Source organism: Setaria italica, chromosome IV, assembly GCF_000263155.2.
Source record: "Setaria italica strain Yugu1 chromosome IV, Setaria_italica_v2.0, whole genome shotgun sequence".
NCBI classification, from domain to species: Eukaryota; Viridiplantae; Streptophyta; class Magnoliopsida; order Poales; family Poaceae; genus Setaria; species Setaria italica.
In genome coordinates this window covers 3,216,883-3,242,532 of record NC_028453.1, presented here as the reverse complement: position 1 = coordinate 3,242,532, position 25,650 = coordinate 3,216,883, and the positions used below count along the sequence as shown (strand labels likewise).

The 25,650-nt window shown below is 45.6% G+C and overlaps 2 protein-coding genes and 2 pseudogenes across 10 annotated transcripts; 3 read left to right on the top strand and 1 right to left on the bottom strand.

Annotated features, from left to right (window-relative positions):
* The first annotated feature begins 1,498 nt into the window (after positions 1 to 1,498).
* On the top strand, positions 1,499 to 13,191 carry LOC101766492 (protein transport protein SEC23). Of its 9 annotated transcripts, none has more exons than XM_022825840.1 (18): positions 1,499 to 1,845; positions 1,964 to 2,016; positions 2,156 to 2,286; positions 2,389 to 2,453; positions 2,593 to 2,652; positions 3,279 to 3,359; positions 4,590 to 5,167; positions 5,265 to 5,480; positions 5,586 to 5,759; positions 6,592 to 6,753; positions 7,455 to 7,597; positions 10,209 to 10,284; positions 10,394 to 10,569; positions 10,668 to 10,749; positions 10,939 to 11,016; positions 11,395 to 11,907; positions 12,123 to 12,227; positions 12,897 to 13,191. In XM_022825840.1, exons 7-18 carry the CDS (start codon positions 4,658 to 4,660, stop codon positions 13,035 to 13,037), a joined length of 2,376 nt encoding a protein of 791 aa, XP_022681575.1. In that variant the 5' UTR covers positions 1,499 to 1,845; positions 1,964 to 2,016; positions 2,156 to 2,286; positions 2,389 to 2,453; positions 2,593 to 2,652; positions 3,279 to 3,359; positions 4,590 to 4,657; the 3' UTR covers positions 13,038 to 13,191. The 9 variants fall into 9 exon arrangements, with proteins under 9 accessions (XP_022681575.1, XP_012701015.1, XP_012701016.1 ...); XM_012845566.2 differs by lacking the exon at positions 2,156 to 2,286 and having other exon boundaries at positions 1,502 to 1,845; positions 11,395 to 11,556; positions 11,644 to 11,907; XM_012845561.1 differs by lacking the exon at positions 2,156 to 2,286.
* Positions 13,192 to 14,205: 1,014 nt separating this feature from the next.
* Positions 14,206 to 15,526, top strand: LOC101766084 (annotated as a pseudogene).
* Positions 15,527 to 16,729: 1,203 nt separating this feature from the next.
* Positions 16,730 to 17,869, top strand: LOC101765669 (annotated as a pseudogene).
* A 4,829-nt stretch (positions 17,870 to 22,698) lies between these two features.
* Positions 22,699 to 25,145, bottom strand: LOC101765261 (60S ribosomal protein L19-1). Its single transcript, XM_004964569.4, has 5 exons — positions 24,960 to 25,145; positions 23,923 to 24,045; positions 23,517 to 23,830; positions 23,071 to 23,123; positions 22,699 to 22,970 (listed from the first exon to the last, which is right to left on the bottom strand). The coding sequence occupies exons 1-5, from the start codon at positions 25,069 to 25,071 to the stop codon at positions 22,946 to 22,948; spliced, it is 627 nt and encodes a 208-aa protein (XP_004964626.1). The 5' UTR covers positions 25,072 to 25,145; the 3' UTR covers positions 22,699 to 22,945.
* Positions 25,146 to 25,650: the final 505 nt, after the last annotated feature.

Sequence of the window (25,650 nt, the reverse complement as noted above, 5' to 3'; positions counted from 1 at the left end):
GTATAGTTGACATGATGACATATATCTGGCAATGGCATAAGAGGAAACGACAGCACCTGCACCTGACCTGCACGGTGATGGTGCTCTCGTAGTGGTCTTGATCTGCAGTCCCAAGAAGAATCAGGTCAGGGAGGTCAAGATCAGACACGTTTGGAGGCGAACGGCAGCCAAACTTAGACTGGAGGTGCTGCGGGACAACTGAGTGATGCTGTGGCAAACTCACTAGGCGATGCGATTCTTCAGGTTGGAGGATGACGCAATGATGCAGCGGCCGGTTAACAGTAGGTCCTTTCCTGGCATCACCAGTGGCGGCTGCACATCAGGGACAGTGAGGGCAGCCGATTAGTTGAGGGCTCCTCTTCTACAGGCTCTTCTCGTGCTTGGCCTTGTGGAGCTCCATGGCCTAGTCGACCAGCATCTTGGCGGTGAGGCCGAAGCACATGCTCCTTCCAGTAGGTGCTCTGGTAGATCTTGGAGCGCACAATCTGCTCCACCAGGAGGATGCCGGGGACGCCTCCGTGAGGAGGTGCGGCGGGCACAGTGCCGCCGCCGCGGCCGACGCCAAGGCCGACGACGCGGACGAGTGCAGGCGCGCGGTGGCCGTCGCCGCCACCGCCGCGAACGTCGAGTGCTGGTGCGCCGGCGTGAAGTGCACCCGCTTGGAGACGCGCAGCCGTCCCCAGTCCTTCCGCGCCGCGACCACGACGCGACGGCGGCGTAGACAGCCGATGGGTCATCGAGGAGGGAGCGGAGGAGGGCGGCTTGGAGGCGAGGGACGGCGGGGTTGGAGCTGACGGCGCCGGCAGGGTTCGAGGCTACGGACGGTTGCTCGTTTTGGGGGCGATGCTAGGGTCGGCGGCGCAGGCGAAGCGGCGGAGGCGCGGATGCGTGTGGGATGGCGGCGTGGAATTGGGGACGCAGGCGGAGGGATGGCTCGGAGGGGTGGGGGGGGTTCCGACGGAAAGAGATACTCGGGGTGAGGGCCACGGATCGGAGGCGCATGACCTACGGTGAAAAGTCTGGATCGGACGGAAGGAGATGCCTGGATCGGACAGAAGGAGATGCTTGGAGCGAGGGCCACGGAGCGACTACGAAAAAAAGTCTTCTTTCTACTTTTTTCAAGTAGTAGAGATAGGAGTTGTTTGGCAACAGGGTGTTAAAATTTAACACCCGTCACATCGGATGTTCGGATGCTAATTAGTAGTATTAAATATATGTTAATTACAAAACTAATTGCACAGATGGAGTATAATTCGCGAGACGAATCTATTAAGCTGATTAATTAGGCTTAATAGATTCATCTCGCGAATTAGCACATGGTTCTGCAATTAGTTTTATAATTAGCTCATGTTTAGTTCTCCTAACTAGCATCTGATGACACTTAAAAGTTAACACCTCGTATCCAAACACTATATTCCATCCGCAGCTATCTCCCCGACGCCGCGCCGCCTCCCCTCCCGACTCGCCTCCCCTCCCCGACGCCGCGCCGCCTCCATCCCCGACGCCGCGCCGCCTCCCCTCCCGACTCGGCTCCATCCCAGACGCCGCGCCGCCTCCCCTCTCGAATCGCCTCCATCTCCGGGCGCCGCGCCGCCGCCTCCGGGCCATGGCCCCTTCCTCCACCTCCTAGTTCCACCTCCTCCGTCGCCCCTCCTCCTCTTCCTGCTGCCGGCTCTCTCCCAAATGCATGGAGGCTAGGGTTTCCTAGTGTCTCCCCCAGAATCGCCTCCACGTCTCGCTCTGCCGCGCCGCCGCCTCCTGGACTCGCTCTGCCGCGCGGCCGTCAGATCTACACTGCAGCAAGCCGGTGGACCTCACCTCCGCCGCAGGCCGCACCTTGCTGTGGTGAGCCCCCCTACACCTTCCTCCCTCTTTACCATGTTCCACTGACTGGTGCTCTGACAGCCTCCTCCCGCGTGCCAGGCGTGCTACTGACGGCTTTCTCTGTGATACGCGTGTGCAGGAAGTGGAGAGCGCCGTGCAGGCCCTCGAGGCCCTGGGAGACGTTCCGATCCGGTGCGTGTGCCGTTCAATTTCTATGTGCTCTGCTCCACTGTAATCTAGTGTGTTCAAGTCACAGCTAGCTTGCTTGAGGGGGTGCTTGGTGGTTTTGGTCAGTAGATTCAGTTGTCAATGATTCAGGCATTATATGCAGATGACTTGAACCTTGCTTACTCAAGTTGAAGCCGAACTGAGAACTTATGCTGGAGTTTAAGTTTAAATTAGTAGGTTTACTGCCTTAAAGAAATAATATGATGGAGATGGGTCTTGATTGCGTAGAGCTTGGTATGCTTTTTTTTTGGTAGAATGAATCATTTAATTTCTTGAAATTTATATTGCAAACTGCACAAGCTTAACTGCACGGCACACTATTGTTCGTCTTGGTAGAATTTGATTGAGACCGGGGACAAGTTCAAGTTTGATTGAAGGTTGCTGGCAGCTCATCTATTCAGGTTAAGAAAAAATACAATTGCTTCTGTACAGGGGAAAATAATAGTATTTCATCTACTATTTGCCTCTGTTCTTTCAACTTTGGATTGTTCAGTCTCTAGACACATGACTAAAATTATTGTCATTTCGCATTGCCTGCAGAGGACTTTTGTTGGAGTTGACTCTTTCAGGATCTTCCAGGAAGTTTACCTCCAGCCATAGGTTAAGGTTTTAGATTGCCTAATTCACCCCCTCCCCCTCTTAGGCTACGAGCACAGATTCCTTGCACACATTTCAGTTCGCATACTACATTATTTGAACTGAGTAGTTGAACTTGCCATCACTTGTGTACCTTATAACTTAGTGGTATGAAGACAATATCATCAGGAATAATGACCATAACTAGCTGTAGAATCAGCCTATTTCAAGGTTCATCATACACAGGACAGGACAGTTGACCTGTTCTAGTTTGCTGCTAATTGCTTGCCATGCTTTTGTAAAGGCACTAGCATAGTTTAGCTATCCATTATTTATCAGCAATGATTTAAGCCATTTAATTATGCCTTTCTGTTTCCAGTAAATGTGTTCCATTTAAGAAAATTCTAAACAGAGAGCTCTAAATGTTAGTGCCATTTAAGAAAATTCTGGAAGAGCATCTAGCAACACATGAATTTTCTAATGAACTGACTATCAAAAGTGCTCCGTTTAGTTTCCTGGAACAGATCACATCACATTGACTCTCAACAATTTGGGTCACACCATCGGGAGATTTCTTCTTCTGAATCGGGGCCGATTTCTTTTTCGCATGCAAAGCAGTATCTGACAGATTACTTACTTCAATTTTGCAGGAGGAACCCAGGTTCTTGCTAACTGACGGGGAGATAGTTGGAAGTTCAATATTACAACCCAAGCAAAGTTTGCTCCTACAGGTAACATCCTTGTAACCACGTTTTATCTTTTTGACCCTTGAGCTATGTCTAACATCTGTGTCGACCAAGACTTCAGGTGCTGCTGTTTTTTTTTGTTTGCGGATAGCGTTCTTTTTCTTAGTTTTGGGCGGCGAGGTGGGAGTTGGTGTTGGGGATAAAGCGGTTGGAGAGCCTGGAGGCGTGAAGTCATGCACACTGCCTTTCCCTTGGCATCTAGAGGGAGCTCTGTTATGGAAGGAAGTGGTTTACAGAATGGAGTACCTTGGATGGAGAGGTCCTCGGGGCATCGAGAAGGAAGAGAGAACTGGATCCTCTTGGAACTGTTAAAGAAGCTCCATGCCCTTGAAGTCAGCATATCCAAGAAATGATGCTGCTTGTAACACGTACATATAGGTTCTGCTCCATGTTGTCTGTGCCCAAGGACTCTCTGTGTGTTGTACTGTGACAACTGACACAGGAAGAGAAGCCCATGAATTGGCATTGTACAATGGAGGGAGGGAGGGTCATGTATCTATTGTTTGAAGAGAGAGAGTTATTTTTGCAAATAGATCCGTGTGTGTACTGTGACACAGGAGGAGAAGCACATGTGACGGCATTGTACATTGTAGAGAGAGATGAGAGAGAAAAGCTCATGTAGCTATTGTTTGGAGAGAGAGGACATTTACAGTCTACTATATATTATTTATTCTCTACTTGAAAAGATTCCATATTTAGTCATCCAAACAGGACATGGAGTTCGATTCATGTAAAAGAATTCCATCAGCAGCCAAACAAAAAAATTGAATTGAATCAAATTCTCAGTAATTCTTTTCTGATGGAATCTAATTTCTAGAATGTAATTTCTGGAATAGGTTTCAATTCTAGGGATCCAAACAGGCCCTTAGGGTTATGTGTTTTAAGCCAAGGCATCTAAGGGTTGGTGAACAAATAAAGGATAACCACAGAACATGTGGTTTTATGCACTTTTATTTTGTTAATTTAAGGTTATCTCATTTTGTCTAGAAAGTGGATATTCTTCTTTGTGAAGTACTGATTATAGTCACACAGTTATAGAATGTTTCAAAGCTCCAGAACAGAGTTGCTGGTGTTCGGTGTTCCTTGTGGTACTTTGAGCTGATTGAATTGCGATTGGCATCCACTTTAAGGGTTTCCTCTGTTGTTCCTGTTTTGACTCTTTATTCTCTTGTTCGTGACCACCAGTTTTCACATCCTATTGATTGATATTTGCAGGCCAGATTCCTTTGACCGAATTGTGTAAGCCTCATATACAACGGTTGTACAAGGCAGCTGCATTGAAGATGTCTGAGTTCCTTGACCTAGAGGCACAAGACGGGATAAGGATGCCCTGGAATGTTATTCCAGGCACAAAGCAGGAGGCTTTGAACTGTGTAATTCCTGTTTCCGCTATCTATACACCTCTGAAGTCAATTCCTGATATCCCGGTTCTCCCGTATTCACCCCTTCGCTGTCGCATGTGTCGTTCCGTCCTCAATCCTTTCTCCATTGTTGACTATGTTGCTAAGATCTGGGTCTGTCCATTCTGCTTTCAACGCAATCAATTCCCTCAACACTACTCCTTGATCTCAGAAAATAATCTTCCCGCAGAACTCTTTCCTCAGTATACCACTGTTGAGTACTTATCATCAATGGAAACTGGTCCTATAGTGCCACCGGTTTTCATTTTTGTTGTAGATACTTGCATGATTGAAGAAGAAATTGGTTATCTGAAGTCTGCACTGGCACAAGCTGTTGAGCTATTGCCAGATAATTCCCTTGTTGGATTCATTACTTTTGGAACATATGTGCAGGTAAAAGCTCACTGTTTCTCACTAGTGCTCCATATAGTTTTTCTGTTCGATGTTTAATTTGTTAGTTTAGTAACATATACAATATCTGTCCATTCAGGTTCATGAGTTGGGTTTTGGCTTGTTGCCAAAATCATATGTGTTCAAGGGAACAAAGGAGGTCACCAAGGAACAAATATTGGACCAAATGTGCTTCTTTGCAGGGAAGCAAAAGCCCACCACTGGGGTGATTGCTGGTACCAGAGATGGTCTTTCATCTGAGAGCATTGCTAGGTTCCTGCTGCCTGCTTCTGAATGCGAGTTTGTGTTGAACTCAGTTAAGAACCAGTTACATTAAAATATGAAATAACACTGTTCACACCATACAATATATCCTCAATGTTCAATGCTGCAAGTCCATGATATAATTCACTACATGTAGGTTATAGAAGAAATGCAAAAGGACCCTTGGCCTGTTCCAGTTGATCAGCGGGCATCAAGGTGCACTGGAGTTGCCTTAAGTGTTGCAGCCAATCTCATTGGGGTTTGTGTCCCTGGATCAGGTGCTAGGATAATGGCATTTGTTGGTGGTCCATCTACAGAGGGACCTGGTTCTGTAAGTCCAAATTCTTTCAATTGGATGCCATTTTTTAAGCTATGGTTCTTTTAACTACATCAGTTCTGGATTAAGATGCCTAATAGAGGGCCAATTGGGAAGTTTCCTTCGCCAATATACAACCTACATATTTCTCAGGAAATTTAACATAGGTTCCTACAAGCTTGAGAAATGTTATTGTTTATAACTTTCCGAACACCATATTCTGAAGTGGAATGGAATATGCTCACATGACCTGAACTTGTCTGGATCTGATGCTGTCAATTGTCAATTTTATATAAGATTTACATGGTTGTCTTATCCCCCCCCCCCCCCCCCCAAATGCTAAATTACTGTTAATAGCCACGATTCTGGGAGCGGTAATTTATTTTAGCTGCATAGTTTCACTGCTATATATGCTTGTGTTATTTGTTTGTATTTGCTTGGGGATTATGCTGCAGTACCCGTAATAGTATAACATAAATACTATGCATTTCTTTATTTGCTTTATACTATGAGATTATGTTTATAAGCATAAGTGATTTGAAAGAAGATGGAAGCCATCCTTCACTTCTATTGTTGTACCTGTGTTTTGTCAGAAGATGCTGTTGTATCTTTTCTTGAAACGACTAACTCATGTTTATCTCACTACTTACATTGGATTACATTTACTACAATTCCCTTCACATTACTAGGCGATATCACGAAACAACACTTTGCCCCAGTTTATTTGTTTAAAATCAGAGCTTTAGCGTTAGTTCCAATTATGATTTTTCACATGTATTATATGGTTCGGAGATACTCCTGTAATATGCTTTCTTGTGCAGTAGGATGACCATCTTCCAATTTCCAGATTGTATCCAAATCCTTATCAGAGCCAATTCGCTCACACAAGGACCTTGATAAAGACTCGGCACCACTTTATGACAAAGCTATTAAGTTCTATGATCAAATAGCAAAGCAGCTTGTTCACCAAGGGCATGTTCTGGATTTGTTTGCCTGTGCAGTCGACCAGGTTTGCCAGTTGCCACTGTTTTGCTTTTTTCAAGTACTCTTTAGGGACAAAAAGCAGCTTCCTGAATGTTTCCTTTGACGACATTCTCTTTTTGGCCTATACTCCCGTCCCAAATTATAGTTCTTTTTGGCCTTTTAAGGTTCATAACTTTTGCTATGTATCTAGACATAGCGTATATCTATGTACATAGTTAAATTTATGAATCTAGAAAAGCCAAAACGACCTATAATTTAGGGAGTACATCATTATTAAACTTGTAGTTTGATTTAATTTTTTAAGTTTTAGTTTTTTACTTTTGCTTTTGCTAAAAAGCAATGTCTTTATCACATGTAGGTGTCTATGCATCAGAGTATATCATGCATATACGCAACTTAAAACATGATCTAGATTGTTAACCAAAATCGATAACATCACAATGCAAAATTATTTTAATATAGCCATTAACAACTTGCCATAATTAGTCACATAAGAAACAAGGCATTTCCAATGTTTCTTTAATTGCATTTAAAATGTTTACATGTAAGACAATGTGCACAGTTGATTCCAGTGACAATCAGTGCTATCCAATACATTTATGAGAAAGAAATTCATTTGGACAGGTCATTAAGGACCACTACACAGTATTTTCGATGTGTAAATTGAGATGTATGGTTACCTTGTTCAAAATTAATAAACTTCTTCTTTCTGGTTTGATTTTATAGGTAGGAGTTGCTGAAATGAAGGTTGCAATTGAGAAGACTGGAGGAGTAGTTGTGCTTGCTGAAAGTTTTGGTCATTCTGTTTTTAAGGACTCACTTCTCCGCATTTTTCAATCAGCAGACGACAACCTTGGTCTATCATTCAAGTAAATGTTCTTTCATCTATCTTAATTTAATTGTTGTGGTAGCATGACTTTTATTTGATTGTTTCTAGAGATGATCAAATTTGTAATTGTAAGGGCTTGAACTTGTAAGATTGTGTATAATGCGTGGGATATATTGCTTGAGCCTCTTGGGCTGATTATATAGGAGTACATGGCTTGGAGGGCAAGTAGCCTCTCCTAGAGATAAGGAAGGTTATCCCGGGATTACAATCAATCCTAAACTAACCATATCCGGAGTTGCCTAATATACTCTAACATCCCCCCGCAGTCACAACGGGAGCGTGCAAACGATGAGATTGGAAAATAAGCCGAAGAGAGGACATCCCCCCGCAGTCGCAACCGTCGATGCGTCGCAGATGTTGTGGTTGGAATAGGAGCTGAAGAGGCTTGCCAAGCAAATGGTAGCCCCTTAGTGCCGAAGTAGCCGAGGTTGAGGTGGACGTGGTCGAAGCCGTGGAGAAGGGCTCGTGTCCGAAGCGTCAGCGAAGGCGCCCGAATACACAAAATCAGTAGCTTCTTGCTGATAGGTTCAGCAGAACAATGAGCCGACTGCGATGGTAGATGGTGCAGCTAAAGAGCGCAACTGCATCTTCCTTTAGCAACATCGGCGGCGGTGTTCACGAGCGTGCGGCAATAGGCGCAGACTCGGACCGAGAGCCAGCGTGACGAGGACCAGCAGCATGGGTGGTGCCACCGCCTGAAAAGGCGGCGACGCCGGCGAGGATGGCTTGATCACGAGCGTTGCCACTGCAGCCTAGAGGGCGCAACGACAACCTCGTCCTCGGGAGTGTTGACGATGAAGCGACAACGGGACGGTAGGGCGACACAACCCGATCTCTGATCGGGAAAAAGAAAAGAGCAGCAGCAGGAAGAGGCCCGCGAGTACAATCTCGGGTGCACCTAGTAGTTTCCCCTCCCCTCCCTTATCTCTTCCCCACTGTGGTCAACCACGGGCACAGGAAAAAGAAAGGAGGAAGCGAGAGCGACGGCGTGGGGTGCGCCCCAAGCGGCTCCTCCACTCCAGTAGCATGGCAGGTCGATAGCCCCATGAGCCGCCCCCGTAGCCGTGTCCTTGCGCTCAAGGCAGCAGCAAGGCGGCGCTGGGGGAGGAAGGGGACGGCGCCCGATGGCGCGGAGGAGAGAGCCGGCGAGGGAGGGCGGGAGGGGCGCTGCGGCCCGACGGCGACGTCGACCGGCGGTGCAGTGGCCTGACGGCCCCAACGGCGCGTTGGCCTGAAATCCCCACAGGCGTCCTCCGCAGCTGTGCACTCGCGCTCCGAGGTGACGGTGCGGCGGCGCAGGTTGGAGGGGGATGCCTGGGTTGGTGCTCAGAGGGAGCGGCGGATCCAGATGCAAAGCTGGAGGAAACAACGACGTGGAGGCATGGCAGGCCCAGCGGCGGCCCCATGGTGGCGCGGCCGACGAGCAGTGCGGCCATGGATCCAATCGGCCACGGGTAGAGGTAGGCCCCTCTGTTGCTAGGTGACCACGACGGCGTGGCGGATTAGATCGGCTGCGCATCCTACAAGGGTGCTGCAACCGGCGGAGATCGATCTCCCCGGGGGTGGCGCAAGGGCAGCGGAAGCCGGAGACCTAGGGTTAGAACCTAGACTCGTGATACCATGTAAGATTGTGTATAATTTTTGGGATATATTGCTTGAGCCCCTTGGCTGATTATATAGGAGTACATGGCTTAGAGAGCAAGTAGCCTCTCCTAGAGATAAGGAAGGTTATCCCGGGATTACAATCAATCCTAAACTAACCATATCCGGAGTTGCCTAATATACTCTAACAGAACTGAGTCACCTTGTTTTTTTAAAAAAATACATTGTACGTGCAAGCTGCAATTCTTAATTGGCGGAGCTACTGCTTTCTTATCTCTTTTGAGAATGTTGCATCGGAGACACTTCACACTTGGTTTCCTTTTCTTCGAATACCACAGAATCACATATCTAGTCATTCTTCTTTGCACCAGGAAATACATGTAGTTGTGCATAGGCCCATTGAAGCTTTCAGTGCATCGCAGCTGCTTTCCACATTAAGGCATTGTGCAATTGCTTTAAAGTGGCTTGACTGCTAACCGCTGCTTAAAACATAGCATCTAGTGCCTTGGTCGCACAATGCCCATAAGAGAAGCTAACTGACTGGCATGTTTGTAGATCCATTGTCTTATTATTCCTAGAATAGACAATCCCATGTAGGTTAATAGTGGCGGGTTTGGGTTTTGAAAGACTGTACTTGAAGATTTCACTTGGGATAATTGAACCTGAGATTTCTTAGTTTACATCCTACTCCCTCTGGTTGCAAATATAAGTCGTTTAGGACATTGACACGGTCTCCAATATGTCACTAGTGATTCTGAAATTATGACTTCGGGTAAAGGGAATTGAGTATTGTGAAACCTCTATTAATGTTGAATTTAGTGATAGAAATTTTACGTTGTTCTCCATCTGCACATTGATGGTAAATTTTTTGAAAGTTTACGACCAAAACATATCTTAAAACAACTTACATTTGCAATAGCCAATAGGAGGGAGTACATTTGTGGAATGGTGGCATGTTGATTTATTAATTGATTAAATTGCCTCTGCAGTGGTATCCTGGAGATTAACTGTTCAAAGGATGTAAAGGTTCAAGGCATCATTGGACCTTGTACTTCCCTGGAGAAGGTAGGACACTATGATCATTCAATAGCTACTTTGTTAATTAGGAATACAACAAGCTTGCGTGTGCTTTCCCCCCCTCTGTTGTTCTAAACATTGCTGTCATGATATGCAGAAAAGTCCTTTGTCTTCAGACACTGTTATTGGTCAAGGAAACACTAGCGCTTGGAAGATGTGCGGTCTTGACAGAAAAACATCACTTTGCTTTGTATATGATATTGCAAAAAAAGATGGCCCAGATTCAATTGGTCAATCAACAAGCAATCAGTTTTACTTTCAATTCTTAACCTAGTAAGAAGATTTTTGGTTTCCTCTGGCCTATACATATGCAAGTAGCTGATTCTGTTTTGGATGAATTTGTCTGACTAACTTGAGGGTGCCACATTCAGCTATCAGCACAATGAGGGTCAGATGAGATTAAGGTCAACCACAATATCCAGAAGATGGGTCTCTGGCGTGGATAATGTCGAGGCAAGTGCCCTTTTATTTGGTTAATTTAATAATGCTGAATTTTCAAGCACTTTGTTTTTACATGCTATAGTTTGTTTAGCTGATATGATGAATACAGGTGTGACTGATTTCTATTCCTTTCTTGTGTTTCCCCCCTCTTTCAAAACAAACTAAGGTATTCGTTCCTTAGCAAGTTCGTTTGTGTTGTAGGAGCTAGTAGCTGGCTTTGATCAAGAAGCTGCTGCTGCAGTCATGGCTCGCTTGGTGTCATTTAAGATGGAAACTGAGGTACCCCCCCCCCCCACCCCCAGAAGTCTTTTGGTTTTGCATCCATGCCAAATTGGATTACTCCTTATCTTTTAAGGTTTGAAGAAATGGCCAAACTTAACGTGGCATAATATTTGTATAAAAATGGGGATTGGATCATATCGGTCACTGAAAGTGTTGTGCCAGATGCCCAGATCTCAACAATTTTAACTTTTTTGGTCAAGTCTGCTCCTGACGTTTATAGGAGCAATATTAATACATTATCTGCTATTTCTGCTTATACATTTATACATAGCATTTTTTGAGTATATAGGCTGGAGGGATTCGCGAAGCATGCGCAATAGTTTAAGTTGTTGAGCTCATCTTAGTGTAACATTTTCCTGTCATGGATTATTCCAGGTTGATTTTGACCCAGTAAGATGGCTTGATCGAGCTTTGATACGTATATGTTCTAAATTTGGAGACTATCAGAAGGAAACACCCTCATCATTCAGTTTATCCCCACGTCTATCAATATTTCCTCAGTTTATTTTTAATTTGAGGCGTTCTCAATTTGTTCAGGTAGACTGTTCATCTTTATTCATTAAACAATGCTTTGAATATGAAAGGTTTACATATCTGGATATTAATTATTTATTTCTTGTGCAGGTTTTTAATAACAGTCCTGATGAAACTGCATATTTTAGGATGATGATGGACAGAGAGAATGTAGCCAATGCACTTGTGATGATTCAGCCTTCACTTATATCCTATTTATTTCAGTCAGGGCCAGAGCCAGTTCTCTTGGATGCAACTGCAGTTGCTTCTGACAAGATCCTTTTGTTGGATTCTTATTTTACTGTTGTCATATTCCATGGGATAACCATTGCACAGTGGCGAAATGCTGGTTATCAAGATCAAGAAGGTCACGAGGTAACCCTTCTCACAGCTTTCTAATGTTTTCTGCTGAGATATAAAACTTTTTTGCTTGTACATTAATTTTCAAACACATTTTTAGTTTATTACTTCACCTTAACATCAAATTGTCATTATTTTTATATTATAGTGGTCCAAGTAGGTCACATCTACAGTGAATTGTGAATTATATGCTATAGTTGCCATCCGGTGCTTACTTGTACAATGTTCAGGCATTTGCCCAGTTGTTAAAAGCTCCACACGAGGAAGCTGGTTCAATAATAAAGGAGCGGTTTCCTGTACCCCGTTTGGTAGTCTGTGATCAATATGGATCTCAGGTATTCTTTTTTTTTCTTGGCCATTTTGAATTTCCCTAGTTCTGTTTGTACATTATCCTGTGGGTTGATAAGTCATGGTTGTTTTTTCAATAAGTAGTTCATGGGTTAGTGAAGTAATATTCCCAACTTTCACTTAAACATGTAGTATAATGCTCCTTGTTATGGATTCATGGTATTTGCACTGTGAAGCAGCATCATTTCAGCAAAGCCACTGAAAAGGGGTACAGGAAAAAATGAGCCATCGCCTGTATCTAACAAGCTCTATGGCATGGAAATAATGAACTGCTCAACAATTGTTGCACGTCAATATCCTATTTTAGCTGTAGTTGCCCCCCTAACCACCAGTGCTCAAATAAAGCCCCTTGTCGACTTTGGTTCTAGGTCCCTGATGATTCCATTTGTCATGACAAATAAAGCAGTCTTAGAATCAAGCCATTTCCCATGTCTAACAACCAGTGCTCAAATTAGTGTGTATGAACCATGAAGTGTATTACGGATTTACGGTTTAGAGGAATGGTCAATATTCACCAAGGAAAAAGAACAACCATTTCCACCGATAAAACCTTTATTTTTCAACTGTTGTCTCATCCCAACCTTTCTCTTGGCATACCTTTCCCTATGCTATATGCTCTAGAAATAACTAAAAGTTATTTTCTTCTGAAACTGCAGGCTCGATTTTTACTGGCGAAGCTAAATCCATCTGTGACATATAATTCGGATAATCCCTCCCCTGGTGGAGACGTCATATTTACAGATGATGTGAGCTTTGAGGTTTTCATGGACCATCTCCAGCGGCTGGCAGTCCAATAGCAGATCAATCTTAGAACAGTGCGTAGAGTAATTTGTACTACCAATGATCTCTTCTGCTGTACAGTAAGAAGAAACTTTTTTGCTTGTACAAAATTCATTGCAGCTGATTTGAATTATACAATTTTCTCAATAAAATTACATAATCATTAGTGCATTGTAGAATGGAAAACCGCACCTTCTTTCAATGGATGGTTACATTTCTTTGGATTTACCGAAGAGGCATCTTTCAAACACGAGCGCATATTTAGGAAGCTGCCAATTTGCTGAGGGAACCTTGTCCCACTGGCGCGTGGGCCATTTGGCGATGAGGCCCACGCGTCAGTGGGGAGAGTCCAGTTTGATAGCCTTGCCAGGTCATGTCCCGCTATTTTCCAACTATTTTCTGTCCCACCACACTGATTTTTTTTATTACTCATCATCCAAGGGCCTAGGCACGTGCGGCCACAGTTCACACCTCACTCAGAGCATGCAGAATATCTGGTGCTCCAAGTGAGCAAGGTCTTGTGTTGTGATCCCATCGATAAGATATGTAAATAAAAAAATTATGAAAAACTCCAACCACAAAGCAGGTGTATATTATATGACAAATTATGCAAGGAGAACAAAAGGGGGGAGCTCAGCACGTGAAGTATCGTAAGTTGTGGACCAACTATGAACACGGTTATTTTTTTCAAAACAAAGATGCAGACGCTCACGTATGCAAACGCATACTCATTTTATGAATACCCATACGTAATCCTACCTATATAATCACTTTCGAGAGATCAAGTCGCTGGTTATCAAGATTGACGAAATCATAGCAAGCATCTATACCTCTACTAGCATCTTCGAGATACTGAGTTACCAGTTACCACCGAAAAATAACGTCCATAAAAATACGAGCACCTGCATCAAGTCGAAAACTCGAATCCAATGATGAGATTTCACCACAAGTAACCTTATCCGTTGATCTACGCCTGGTTTGCAAACACAGTATTTTCTCTTTGTATAATTCTTTGTACAAGCTCAATTTTTACATGCTCAGGAATTTTCCGTGCATTTTCTAGATACGCATTTTGTTGACAGGACCACGGAGGTGCTAGCCTTTGTGTCACAGCAATCCCATTCCGTTGGTAGAACCGAGCGCGGATTTTGTCTACGCCAGGGATTCCAGCGATTTGGCCGGGGTCAGTATAGCTGATAATGCAATTGATTTTCCATCTCAAACAAATCCATCTTTTATCTTTAGAAGCCTGCCAGTGTGTGTTTCCACACCGACGCCTTCTCCGATCCATCATGGAGCCGGCCGCAGACGAGATAGCCATCGAGTCCCCGGCGCACTTCCGCCTCTACAAGAGTGGAAGGATCGAGCGCCTGAACCGGCCTCCGGTCCTCCCCGCCGGCCTCGACGAGGCCACCGGCGTCACCTCCAAGGACGTCGTCCTGGACCCCGAAACCGGCCTGTCTGTCAGTGCGCCCCGTCCAAGAAGCTCCCCGTCCTCGTCTTCTTCCACGGCGGCGGGTTCATGCTCGAGTCAGCTGGCTCTGCCACGTACCACACCTACGTCAACCCCCTCGCCGCCGCGGCGGGCGTCCTCGTGGTGTCCGTGTGCTACCGCCTGGCCCCCGAGCACCCGCTCCCGGCTGCCTACGAGGACTCCTGGGCCGCGCTCCAGTGGGCGGCGTCGGCGCGGGACGAGTGGATCGCCGAGCACGGCGACGTGGCTCGCCTCTTCCTCGCCGGCGCCAACATCGTGCACGACATGCTGCTGAGGGCGTCCGGCAACGGCGGCCCGAGCATCGAGGGCGCCATCATGCTCCACCCGTGGTTCGGCGGGAGCACGCTCATCGAGGGGGAGTCGGAGGTCGCCGCAGCGATCACCGCCGGGCTCTGGGTTTACGCGTGCCCGGACGCGGTCGGCGGCGTCGACGACCCGAGGATGAACGTAACCCGCTGGCGCCCGGCGCGCCGTCGCTGGAGAAGCTCGGGTGCGCGAGGATGCTGGTGTGCGCCGGCAACAAGGACGGGCTCTACGCGAGGGGCCGCGCGTACTACGAGGCCGTGGCCGCGAGCGCGTGGCGTGGCACGAGTCCGACGGGGAGGAGCACGTTTTATTCCTCCCGAAGCCCGAGTGCGAGAACGCCAGGCAGCTCATGGACCGCGTCGTGGCCTTCATAGCCGGGGCCTGACTTTGCTGTCTCTCTCCCTGTGTTCCGCTCGTCGCAGCATTCGAGGTTCGAGCTGTCATTGAACTTGTGCAAGTATTTCTGGTTGAATAAATCGGTCTTGGTCCGGGCATGATTTTTCTTGTGGACGTGTGTAGTTTTGAGCTTGTTGCAACTGAAAATTGTTCACTATTCCAGCTCTGCGCCTCTGCCACAGTCGAGGAGGGCAGTAGAGTGTTGTCGTCGTGTCCCCATACATCTCTTCTCGAGACTTGAATTGCTTATTCTGCTACGAAGCTTTATGATAAGATTTTTCATATTTCCATGAATATGGAAAGTTCCTATTTAACGTTATTATCACGATAGTTTTGTTCATTTCCAAACTCGCTACTTACAAGTGCAAGCTCCAAGGGTAAAATGTCCGAAGAGGCCAGTAGAACGTTGTTAGTTTAGAGCTTTGGGCCCTGCATGTTTACAATCCACCTTATAATCTGTCCTCTGAATTGTTATAGTCTAATTATAATTACAAAATAATAAGCTTGATTATATACTCGGGTGGGAAACAAACATTGCCTTATAATAATCTTTCTATAAACTAGGAACTCCTTCACATTAGAATAGTTTTGATCGATTTTCTTAACCTGTATTCATGGATGTGTGCTCTAGGGGTACAAGACTCCCAAATAAAGACGAGAATTCTATGACCGAAATGGCTACTACAGATGAGATGAACATGAACGACCTTTACCACTCTCTTGAGCGGCTTGTCATAATTTTTAACCAACCACCTGAAAACTACTGAGAATCACAACAAAACACACAACTATGATGCTTACGTTCGAAACAGTCCCCTCTAATCCACACATAATGGGAGGGATTGGATGAAAATAATTAATTTTCCATTTTAATCCACATGTGCCGAGAGTAAATGATTTTAATCCAAACAAGCCATGAAAAAGGAGCAGCACTAAAGAACTGGACAATAGCCTCCATGCAACATAACAAGATGTCGCACCAAATTCAGACGGTGTGAGCGAAATGCAATTATAGAGAACCTAGACACCGCTCAATGTGGTTTGATTAGGCGATGTACTTCAAGTGATAAACAAAAGAAGGCAGGGTTTACAAACCCTGAAAGACCACTTGAATGCGATACACCACTTTAGACGAATAAATGTTTGCGTAGTTCAAAATTTGAACAGAAATTCAATTGAAACTCGGTTAAATCAGCTCCAAATATAGAATTTGGCAGGTATTTGAAACAACCAAAACAAACATATATATTCCAACAAGTAGATCAAGTTGTAATCGAGAAGGTTACGTCCACGTTTGTGATTTGGAGTATCGAGACCATTTTTATGGAATTAATTTGATATTGTAGACATGGTGTGTTTTTTTAAAAAAAATTGGTCAAAACTTGACTTAGGACAAAAGAGTTCTTTTCATTTCGAAACATCTATATCATCCAATGGCCCCAAGCACGTCTGGTCGTGATTCACTCCCAAGAGAGAGGCAAAGCTACCCAATAGTCCAACAGCCTCCTAACAGCACCTCGTTGGGTAGCCATGGACCCGGACAACGACGAGGTGGTGTTCGACGCCCCGGAGGACTTCCGCATCTACAAGAGCGGCACGATAGATCGTTTCCACCGACCAGTGCTCGTGGCCGCTGGCGTCGACGACGATGCCAGCGGCGTCGCCTCCAAGGACGTCGTCATCGACGCCGTCACCGGCCTCTCCGTGCGCCTCTTCTTGCCCAAGCTCCAAGGACCTTCCGCCAAGAAGCTCCCCGTCCTAGTCTATTTCCACGGCGGCAGGTTCATCATCGAGTCCGCGAGGTCCGCCACGTACCACAACTACCTCACCTCCCTCGCCGCCGCGGCCGGTGTCCTCGCGGTGTCCGTCGACTACCGCCTCGCCCCGAGCACCGGCTACCCGCGGCCTACGACGACTGCTGGGCCGCGCTCCGGTGGGCGGCATCTGCGCGGGACGACGACTGGCTCGCCGAGCACGGCGACGCGTCCCGCGTCTTCGTCGCCGGCGACAGCGCGGGCGGCAACATCGTGCACAACGTGCTGATGAGGGCGTCGTCCGCGGACAACGCGCCGAGGATCGAGGGCGCGGTCCTGCTCCACCCGTTCTTCGGTGGGAGCATGGCCATCGAGGGGGAGCCGGAGTGCGCGGTGGTGATCACGGCGAAGGTGTGGGCGCTCGCGTGCCCCGACGCGGCCGGCGGCGCGGACGACCCGAGGATCAACCCGACGGCGCCGGGCGCGGCAGCGGGGCTGGAGAGCCTCGGGTGCGAGCGGTTGCTGGTGTGCGCGGCGGCGAAGGACTGGCTGGTGGCGAGAGACCGCGCGTACTACGACGCCGTGGCGGCCAGCGCGTGGCCCGGGAGCGCGGCGTGGCTCGAGTCCGAGGGGGTGGGCCACGTCTTCTTCCTGATGAAGCCCGAGTGCGAGAACGCCAAGCGGCTCATGGAGCGCATCGTGGCCTTCATAGCCGGGTCCTGAAGCACGTGCCCCGAGTGTCTGCGTGCAGCATTGTTGCAGCCGCATTGCACTCGAGCTGTAGGTTTTCTACTTTTCTTTCACCGGGGTTGAATAAAAATAGCTCGTGGTACTACTGTGGTAGTTGTAGCAGATGTACTACTCAACCAGTTCATTACATTGAAAATTTGAAATCTATTTAGCGAATTGAAATGCCTGTCCAGCATTTCGGCTCAGCTTCATCAAAGCTTAAAAGACGGCAGTCTACTTTCCACGTCAATGGCTGTGATACAGTACTGGACCGATTGGTACTGAAAACCGACATGCCGAGCTCGAAAAGCTCTAATTTTATTCGAGAAGAACTAAACTCAAGCACGAAAAAACAATAAACAAGGTTTAGATTTGGAGGTTATGGCAGAGAAGACGCTCCGGTTTAGAGACTATTGTTCTCGAAGATACAAGAGCTGCAGCATGTGGACGGTGGCGAGCCGGAGCGCTGGAGAGGTGGAGCGGCGCGACGTATGGTGATCGAAGAGGGGCGGTGAAGGGGGCCGAGCGGGGGCTACAGTAGGAGTTCTTGAAAACTCCTCTTTGGGGAAATGGCGAGGACGACAAGAGGAGTTCTTAAAATCCCCTCTACAAACTGGATTGGGAATCGGCGACGACAGCGAGAAGGAGTTCTTGAAAACCCCTCTTGGAACTGCCACCGACCACCAGCCTCTCCACTCACAGTTAAGGCGGAACCGCGTCTAGGTGAGCATGCGCCACCAGCCTCTCCACTCACAGTAAGGCGGAACCGCGTCTAGGTGAGCATGCACGGGAACAAGAACCGTCGCGCCCATGTGAGTATTTTGCTCAAAAAGAATGCGAGTGTGTAGTTAGTCAAAAACACTTGAGTAGCGCAGTGGTTGATAGCATCTGCGATGCCGCCTTTGGCTCGTGTTCGAACCCGTGCGGCAGCAAAAAAAGGTGGGCCTCGCGTTGACATATTTGACCCACGGTCCTGACACATGGACGGTAGGGTCCTATTCACTACACATGGCAGCCACGTAGACATGTTGAACCGGTCAATAGGGACCCACAGTTACACGTGTTAGCCACATCGGTCTGCTTGGCCCGTACTCGTACACGTGGACGACCGGGTCCCACCTCTACCACGGCCCTGACACGTGGACCGGTGGGTCCTGGTCGCTACACGTGGCAACCACGAAGACACGTTAGACCCTCTATCATCACATGTGGATCTATGGGTCCCACCGCCACATGTGGCCCACCGGTTCTATGACGAGTTGTTGGCGTCACAAATACGAGATGCTGGTGGCGCACCGTTCTGTAACGATATGAGATGTTGTTTTATGACACACGTTTTTTTCATCATAATTCCATATTTCCATAGCGGTCGAGGGCTACTGCCGATGATCTATGACGAACCTAAGATTTTTGTCATAGATGTGATCTGTTCAATGACGAAGTTTTAGAACGTCACGCGCAAAACTTCAGGGAAGCGGGAGCAAGGGTTATGATGTGGGTTGCTATTCTAGGTACTCTTTAACTCTTTATCATATTTTGTCAATCAGATTTTTAAAAAATGTGAAATACGTTCCATTTTGACTGTGGATAGAGGATGCGAGAGAAACTTTCTATTTCTCGAGTGAACAAGTTAATCCCTAGGAAACAGTTTCATAGAAACATGGTTTCAGGGTTTGGGCTGGCTTGACTAATATCAACTTTTAGTACTGTGGAATTCAAATTCAAATTATAAAACATAGACCAGAAAGAAATAGCCTAAATAAGGTGGAAGATAGTTCAAAGAGGTGTTTAAATAGATTTGCTCGATCTAGGCGTAACCATTGCAAAAACTCCCTCTCTCTGCCTTAAAACAATCCTTTCAATTCTTAGTAAGCAGTATCTTGTTTTCTAGCAAATTAATTTTGAATTTTCTTCTTTCATGTTTAGCTGTATGTCAAGCGTTTTTGCATGAAAATTGGGGAATTGCAATACTCTGTCCTGAATCTCCTTCAATCGTTCAGTTCCATTATGTCTCTCTCAGTTTGTTTCGCATCCAGTACACATCTTCAACAATTCATGAACGGATATCAGATTTCTGTTGCAAATGATGGAGGGCCCGTCTCCATTGGACTGCTGAGGGATCTTTTTGACGAGACTATGACATGTTTTTGGATATTTTGTTTATTGAAAATCTAGCTTATGTTTCCCCTGACGCGACATTTGGGCTGTTTAATCTTTCCCATTTGATGTATGCAAGCACAAGGACCTCAAGTTTAATTACACATGCCAAAAGTTATTGCAAACAGCTGGTGGGCATTTCTTTTTATCAGTTGGCATGGAATGTGTTCCTGTTTTATTTTTCATAGTCATAGTCACAACTCTCATAGTTATAGCTGCATGCTCTTGCAGATTTTTACTTCTCTCATTGAGAAAATCTAATGAAAATGTTTTGTTTCTGTTGTCAGAGTAAGTAAATGAACCTTATTACTACCTTATATGGCCTTTTCATGGTTTCTGATGATCGCTGTTGAATATCAAGGCTCGGATACAGAATAATGAGGTGGATATCACGGGATTGAGAGAAAAAAATGTCCTATGAGATCTTGGCATGTTTAAGTCCTATGAAACAATGTCCTCTGATCCTTTCAAAATGATGACGCACTTCTAACCGATGAGGTGGTTGATTAAGTCTGCCAAGTATCATGCCGCTAGATTTGTCAGGATAAGGTCTTAAGTTGAGGGGTATCATTCTCATAGGACGTTCTTCTGGCTTGAATTGTCATGCCATATTTTAGATATCAATGTGGATGACTTAGGGCTCCTTTGGTATGGCTTAGGGAGGCTTCGGCTTTGCAACTGTAGCAGTACTATAGCAGGCGGAGCCGAAGCCGTGGGAAGTCACTTTTTGGGGCTTCACCTCCTTCCCAATTCATTTTGAGGCTTTGGTATCTGTTTTGGCTTCGTGCTACAGTATCGCACAGTGTTAAATAATGCTTGTTACTCCGAAACCTCTTTGGCCTAAGCCCGTGCCAAAGGGGACCTTATATTGCGTGAAACTGAAGTCACAGGATTGCATCATTAGGAATATATAAAGGACTAATATTCTATTTTGAGAGCGTAGTGCAAATGGCCAATATGCAGAAGCACGTGAGACGTAAGAATGAAGTTATGGGACTATGGTAGACTTAACAGTTAACACTCTTAACCTTCCTCCTGGATTTTGTTCGTCAAAATAGTGCTAGTAAGATCAAAGTTCTGCTCTGCTAGCACTTTCAATGATTTTATTTCTGGATCAGTTGTCTTGCCGTTAGCTGCCATTATAAATTATAGTAATAGGGAACCAGTTGGTATTAAATGCAAAGAGCCTTGCTCAGAAACTGAAATAGGTACTGATTTATCAAAGTTGAGCAATATTCTTAACATTGTTGTCCTCACTGACTCTCAAGTACTTTGAAACTTAAAGTTTCTCAGCCGCGAAACTGAGTCTATCAGGGCCTTGGTGAACGCCACACAAATGTCATACGAAGTACTGGATTCGCAGCATCTGTCTGCAAAGTGTGGAATCATTAAACGAAGTCTGCCGTGTCACTCCCTGCAAAGCATAGCAGTAGCAAATTCTGGAATCATTAAACAAAGATGACCGGTAATTTAATTATCTTATACTTGCCTTCTGCATATCTACCAGGATCTTCTTGGCTCCTCTTTGTACTTTGAGCTTATATAGGCAACTTGAATGTAATGATCCTTTTTTTTCAACTTCAGTGCCATTCCATTGTAGGAATCTTGTTCTTTAGTTCTTATCTAGTTGATCAGATATCTTCTTAACCCAGTGACAAAAAGTCTGCTACCAAGTCTTTGATCTTTGCAAAAGATTTTAACTTTCCAGTTATGTAATATTACCCTTTCAATGACCTGCGTAAGATCCTGCATGGCATTTGACAACTATTTGTAAACATGCAGGTGTTTTCCTTGTTCTTTTTTTTTCGTGTACTGGTTGATTCTCAGATTCCTTTCTAAGTGATATTATACAGTACACTTGAGGTTTTTTTACCTCATACCTCTACCAGCGTGGTTCCTGACATAGGTAAAGATGTAATCTGGATGGCTTAATATAAGACATTTCCAGGTCGTGATTGGAGAGCATTTTGAGACTGATGACTTCCTAGCAGCTGGAGCTTTACATCATGCGATTCAGTGAACAGAAAAGTTTGTTCTGCACCTATCAATTTCAGATGAACTAGATACGGCTGCTAATGTGATTCACCAAAGGCACATCAGTTGAAATCTTGATTCTAGTTTCATAGTTTTCCCAATCTTATGCATTTTCTGTTTGCAATGCTCCCTGCACCAGGATCGCAATTAACCTTGACAGGAAACTGTGTAAGAATGCTCTATCATGAAAAACTCGCTGATCATCCACTGAAAATGGACTCTCTGTCTCTGTAACCTACGAACTGAGCCAATTTCCTGACAGCCCGTCCAGTTTGGTAAATGTGTCAAATTACACTTGACGCTTTTGAATGGGGCTAAAACATCTCTGACTCGGCATATGGAAAAGCGTCGTCAGGAACTTGACTCGGGCATATGGAAAAGCCTCATGCATGAACGATTGCAATGGCAAATCCCTTCCGGAGCATTTGAATTGAAATCTACAGGTGCTTTGGCTGCCTCTGCAAGGATCCCTTGATTTGCCGTTCAAGAACTACTCTACTGTTGACAGACGGCCATTTGCCGATCAAGAACTGTTGACAGACGCCATATACCAAACTGGCTGGCACGCAGCTTAAGCCCTAAACGGGCGGTGACGATGTTCACAAATCCCGAAGCATCAACATATATGCAGCGAGCCTTGCAGGCCTCCAAACATAACTCAGCAAATGGTCTTGTGCATCATCAGCGACCGTCGACGGACGACACCACCACTCAGTTATGGTCCCTAGGCGACATCACATGAAAGCCAAGAGACGAACCTTCGGACAGACAAGCGAAGGAATAAGTGGACCATGCCAACCTCGCAACTAAACCAACCAAAAGGAGAACCCATAACTTCGATCCATAAACATAACCAGATTTTCTGAGATCTGTTGCAAAGAAAACTCTGCATAAACAAGTCTACTACATTGATCCAACTCAACATAAACGAGATATGATATTCAGAGATATCGAGACACGAAAGCTTGGACATATGTAACAGCAAAACAGTTCAGAGGCGCTCCAAAATTAGGCTACTCCTGGTACCAGAAAGCTAAAGCTGGGGATCGATCCTTCATTTCTTCGCCTTCTTTGGTGCCCTGAAACATTGGAGAAAGCAGGAAAAACACATCAACAAAACATAATAATTGAACCTACTCCAGGAAACTAGGAACACAAAAGGAGTTCCGAGACACTTACGCTGCAGCCGGCACTGGAGCTGCAGCTGCTGGTGCAGCCGGTTCCCTCGGGCCCTATACAAAGATGAAACACAGATTAAACATAAAATCAAAAGAAAAGAAAAAACAAACAGGTTAAATTATATCTCAACATTCAGGGGAAAAGGGCAAACATTTTAGAAAAAATAAGTCAAACCAATGAACCATGACTGATAGACAATAAAACTATAACATTCAAACCCATGGATCACCAATTCACCATATGCCATAGTAAATAAATTTTCAGAACATACTTTCATTTCAATGGATCAAGAAGCAACAACTAAATAGAAGTTCAAATTTGGTAGTCCTTAAGAATTATAGTATCACATGGACACAAAACGAAATTCCAGCATCCATATTACCAATCACCAGGATCATCACCACTCAGAGATAAATGCAGATTGAATCTATAAGACACTATCTTACCTGGGCCAACCTCTCCTCCCTCCTGGCAATCTTCCTCTGACGGCTTGCCTTGCTCTTGGCACGCTTGGCCTCAAACTGATCAGAAAGCGTCTTCTCTCTGGCCTTCTCAGCCTTGGACTTGTGGATACTCTCCATGAGCACCCTCTTGTTCTTGAAACTGTTACCCTTGACCTTCATGTACATGTCATGGTACATGTGCTTGTCGATCTTCTTGGCTTCACGGTACTTGCGCAGCAGGCGCCTCAGTACGCGCATTCTCCTCATCCACAGAATCTTGGTGGGGAGCCTAGCCTCCCTGGTACCCCTGCGCTTACCTGTAGAGGTAGTGGATTAACATATATTTACAAGACTTTGACAATGTTTACAGGACACAAAAAAGGGGTACATCAGCATGGCAGCAGTATACCATATCCAGAGTGACGTCCCTTCTGCTTGGCCTCATGCGCCCTCCTTGCACGGGACCTCGAGTGGATCTTCTGAGGCTTCCTGATGATGAAACCATCCTTAACCAACTTACGGATGTTCTGGCCTGTAAGTTTAGTAGAAAACATGGTCATACTTATATTCCTTTCAGTTGTTAGTAGTAAAAACAAGACATTAACAATTCAATATTTAAATATAAAGACAGTAAATATAAAACACAAGTCAGCATCATCAAAACTACATGAACACAAGAGTTCAGTGCAACAAACTACCCAGAAGAACATAACAAATATGAGTAACTGAACTATTCTAACTTTATCATGCAGTCATATAATAAACCAAGCAGTCAAAGCCTCGGCACAATGGCATACTAACGGGAACAATTTCTTCCTTGCAAATCATCATTTGAAATGCAAGTAACTGCAGTTCTAGCCAAAATCAGAATTTAGACTATTAGCTTCATAAATAACTGCATCACTCTGCTAAAGATATCTTCTTCAGCTAAACTAGCATCACAGACAAATTAGAACGTACACGGGTAACAAAATCATAACAGCAACTACAAACCTAGATACAATTTATCAGTATCATCAGAGTATGCACAGATAAAAAAGACCACAACATGATGATAGCGCACACTGACATAGTGAGTGACCCAAATCCCAATATGAGACCTGCAGCCACGGAACGCAAACAAAACAAGACATCTAGATGGCTACTAACCTCAACAAGACAAAAACAGCTAATTAACCACAAGGGCATAGCACTGGCAGTCAATCAAACGGATAGGGGTAGCTGATTTACTAGTGGAATCACCCCTTACCGCTCCCCTAAGCAGAATTGCCACAGGCTCGAAACTAAACCTACGAGCGCAGAATCATAGATCTATCTCTACGACGGCAACACAAACCCACTGAGCAACCAAGGAATGAACGGGCGGTGATCGTTGGACGGACGCGCCGCGCAGAAAACAAGGACCAGGCGAGGAGGGGCCGAGGCGGGGAAGCGGTGGTGCCTTACGGGAGTTGGCCATGGAGATCTCGCTGACTTCATTGGGGTCGAGCCAGACCTTGCCCTTGCCGCACTTGAGCACGCTCGAGGCGAGCCGCTTCTGCAGCTTGAGCGACACCATCTTCTCCGCCGCCGATAGGCTCTCCTGCCGGCTGGTTGTGTGGTGGCGCAAGGTGCTAGGGGAATGCGGCGGCGGCACGCGGAGGGTTATATACCAACCCGACGGGGGGATTAGGGTTTCCCTGTGAGGCGGCTCACTACTGGGCCAGGCCTAACTTATTGATGGGAGTCCGTCCTGTTGGGCCAAGGCCCATTGGTCGGCTGGATCAAAAAGATATTCAAATCTTCTTTCCTTCTCCTTTAGTTTCGTGATTTTCTTTTCCAAAACCATAATGTGGGTACCGATTCGATGTAGTATATTTTTGGGGGCGACCAGACAATTTTTACTCCAATTATATTTTTTATTTGGGGATTTCTATTAATGTTATACTACCAGGTCCAGATGCTACGTGTTGAATGTTCAGGTCTTCAAGCTCGCAGACAAGGCTTGTAGGAGTTTGGCTCCTAGACTACTCCCTCCGTCGCCGTTTTAGTTTTTTAGATTTATAGACTTCGATATGCACTTAAATATACTTATGTCTAGATACATAATAATATCTATGCATCTAAAAAAAGTTAAAACGACCTATAATTTGAAACG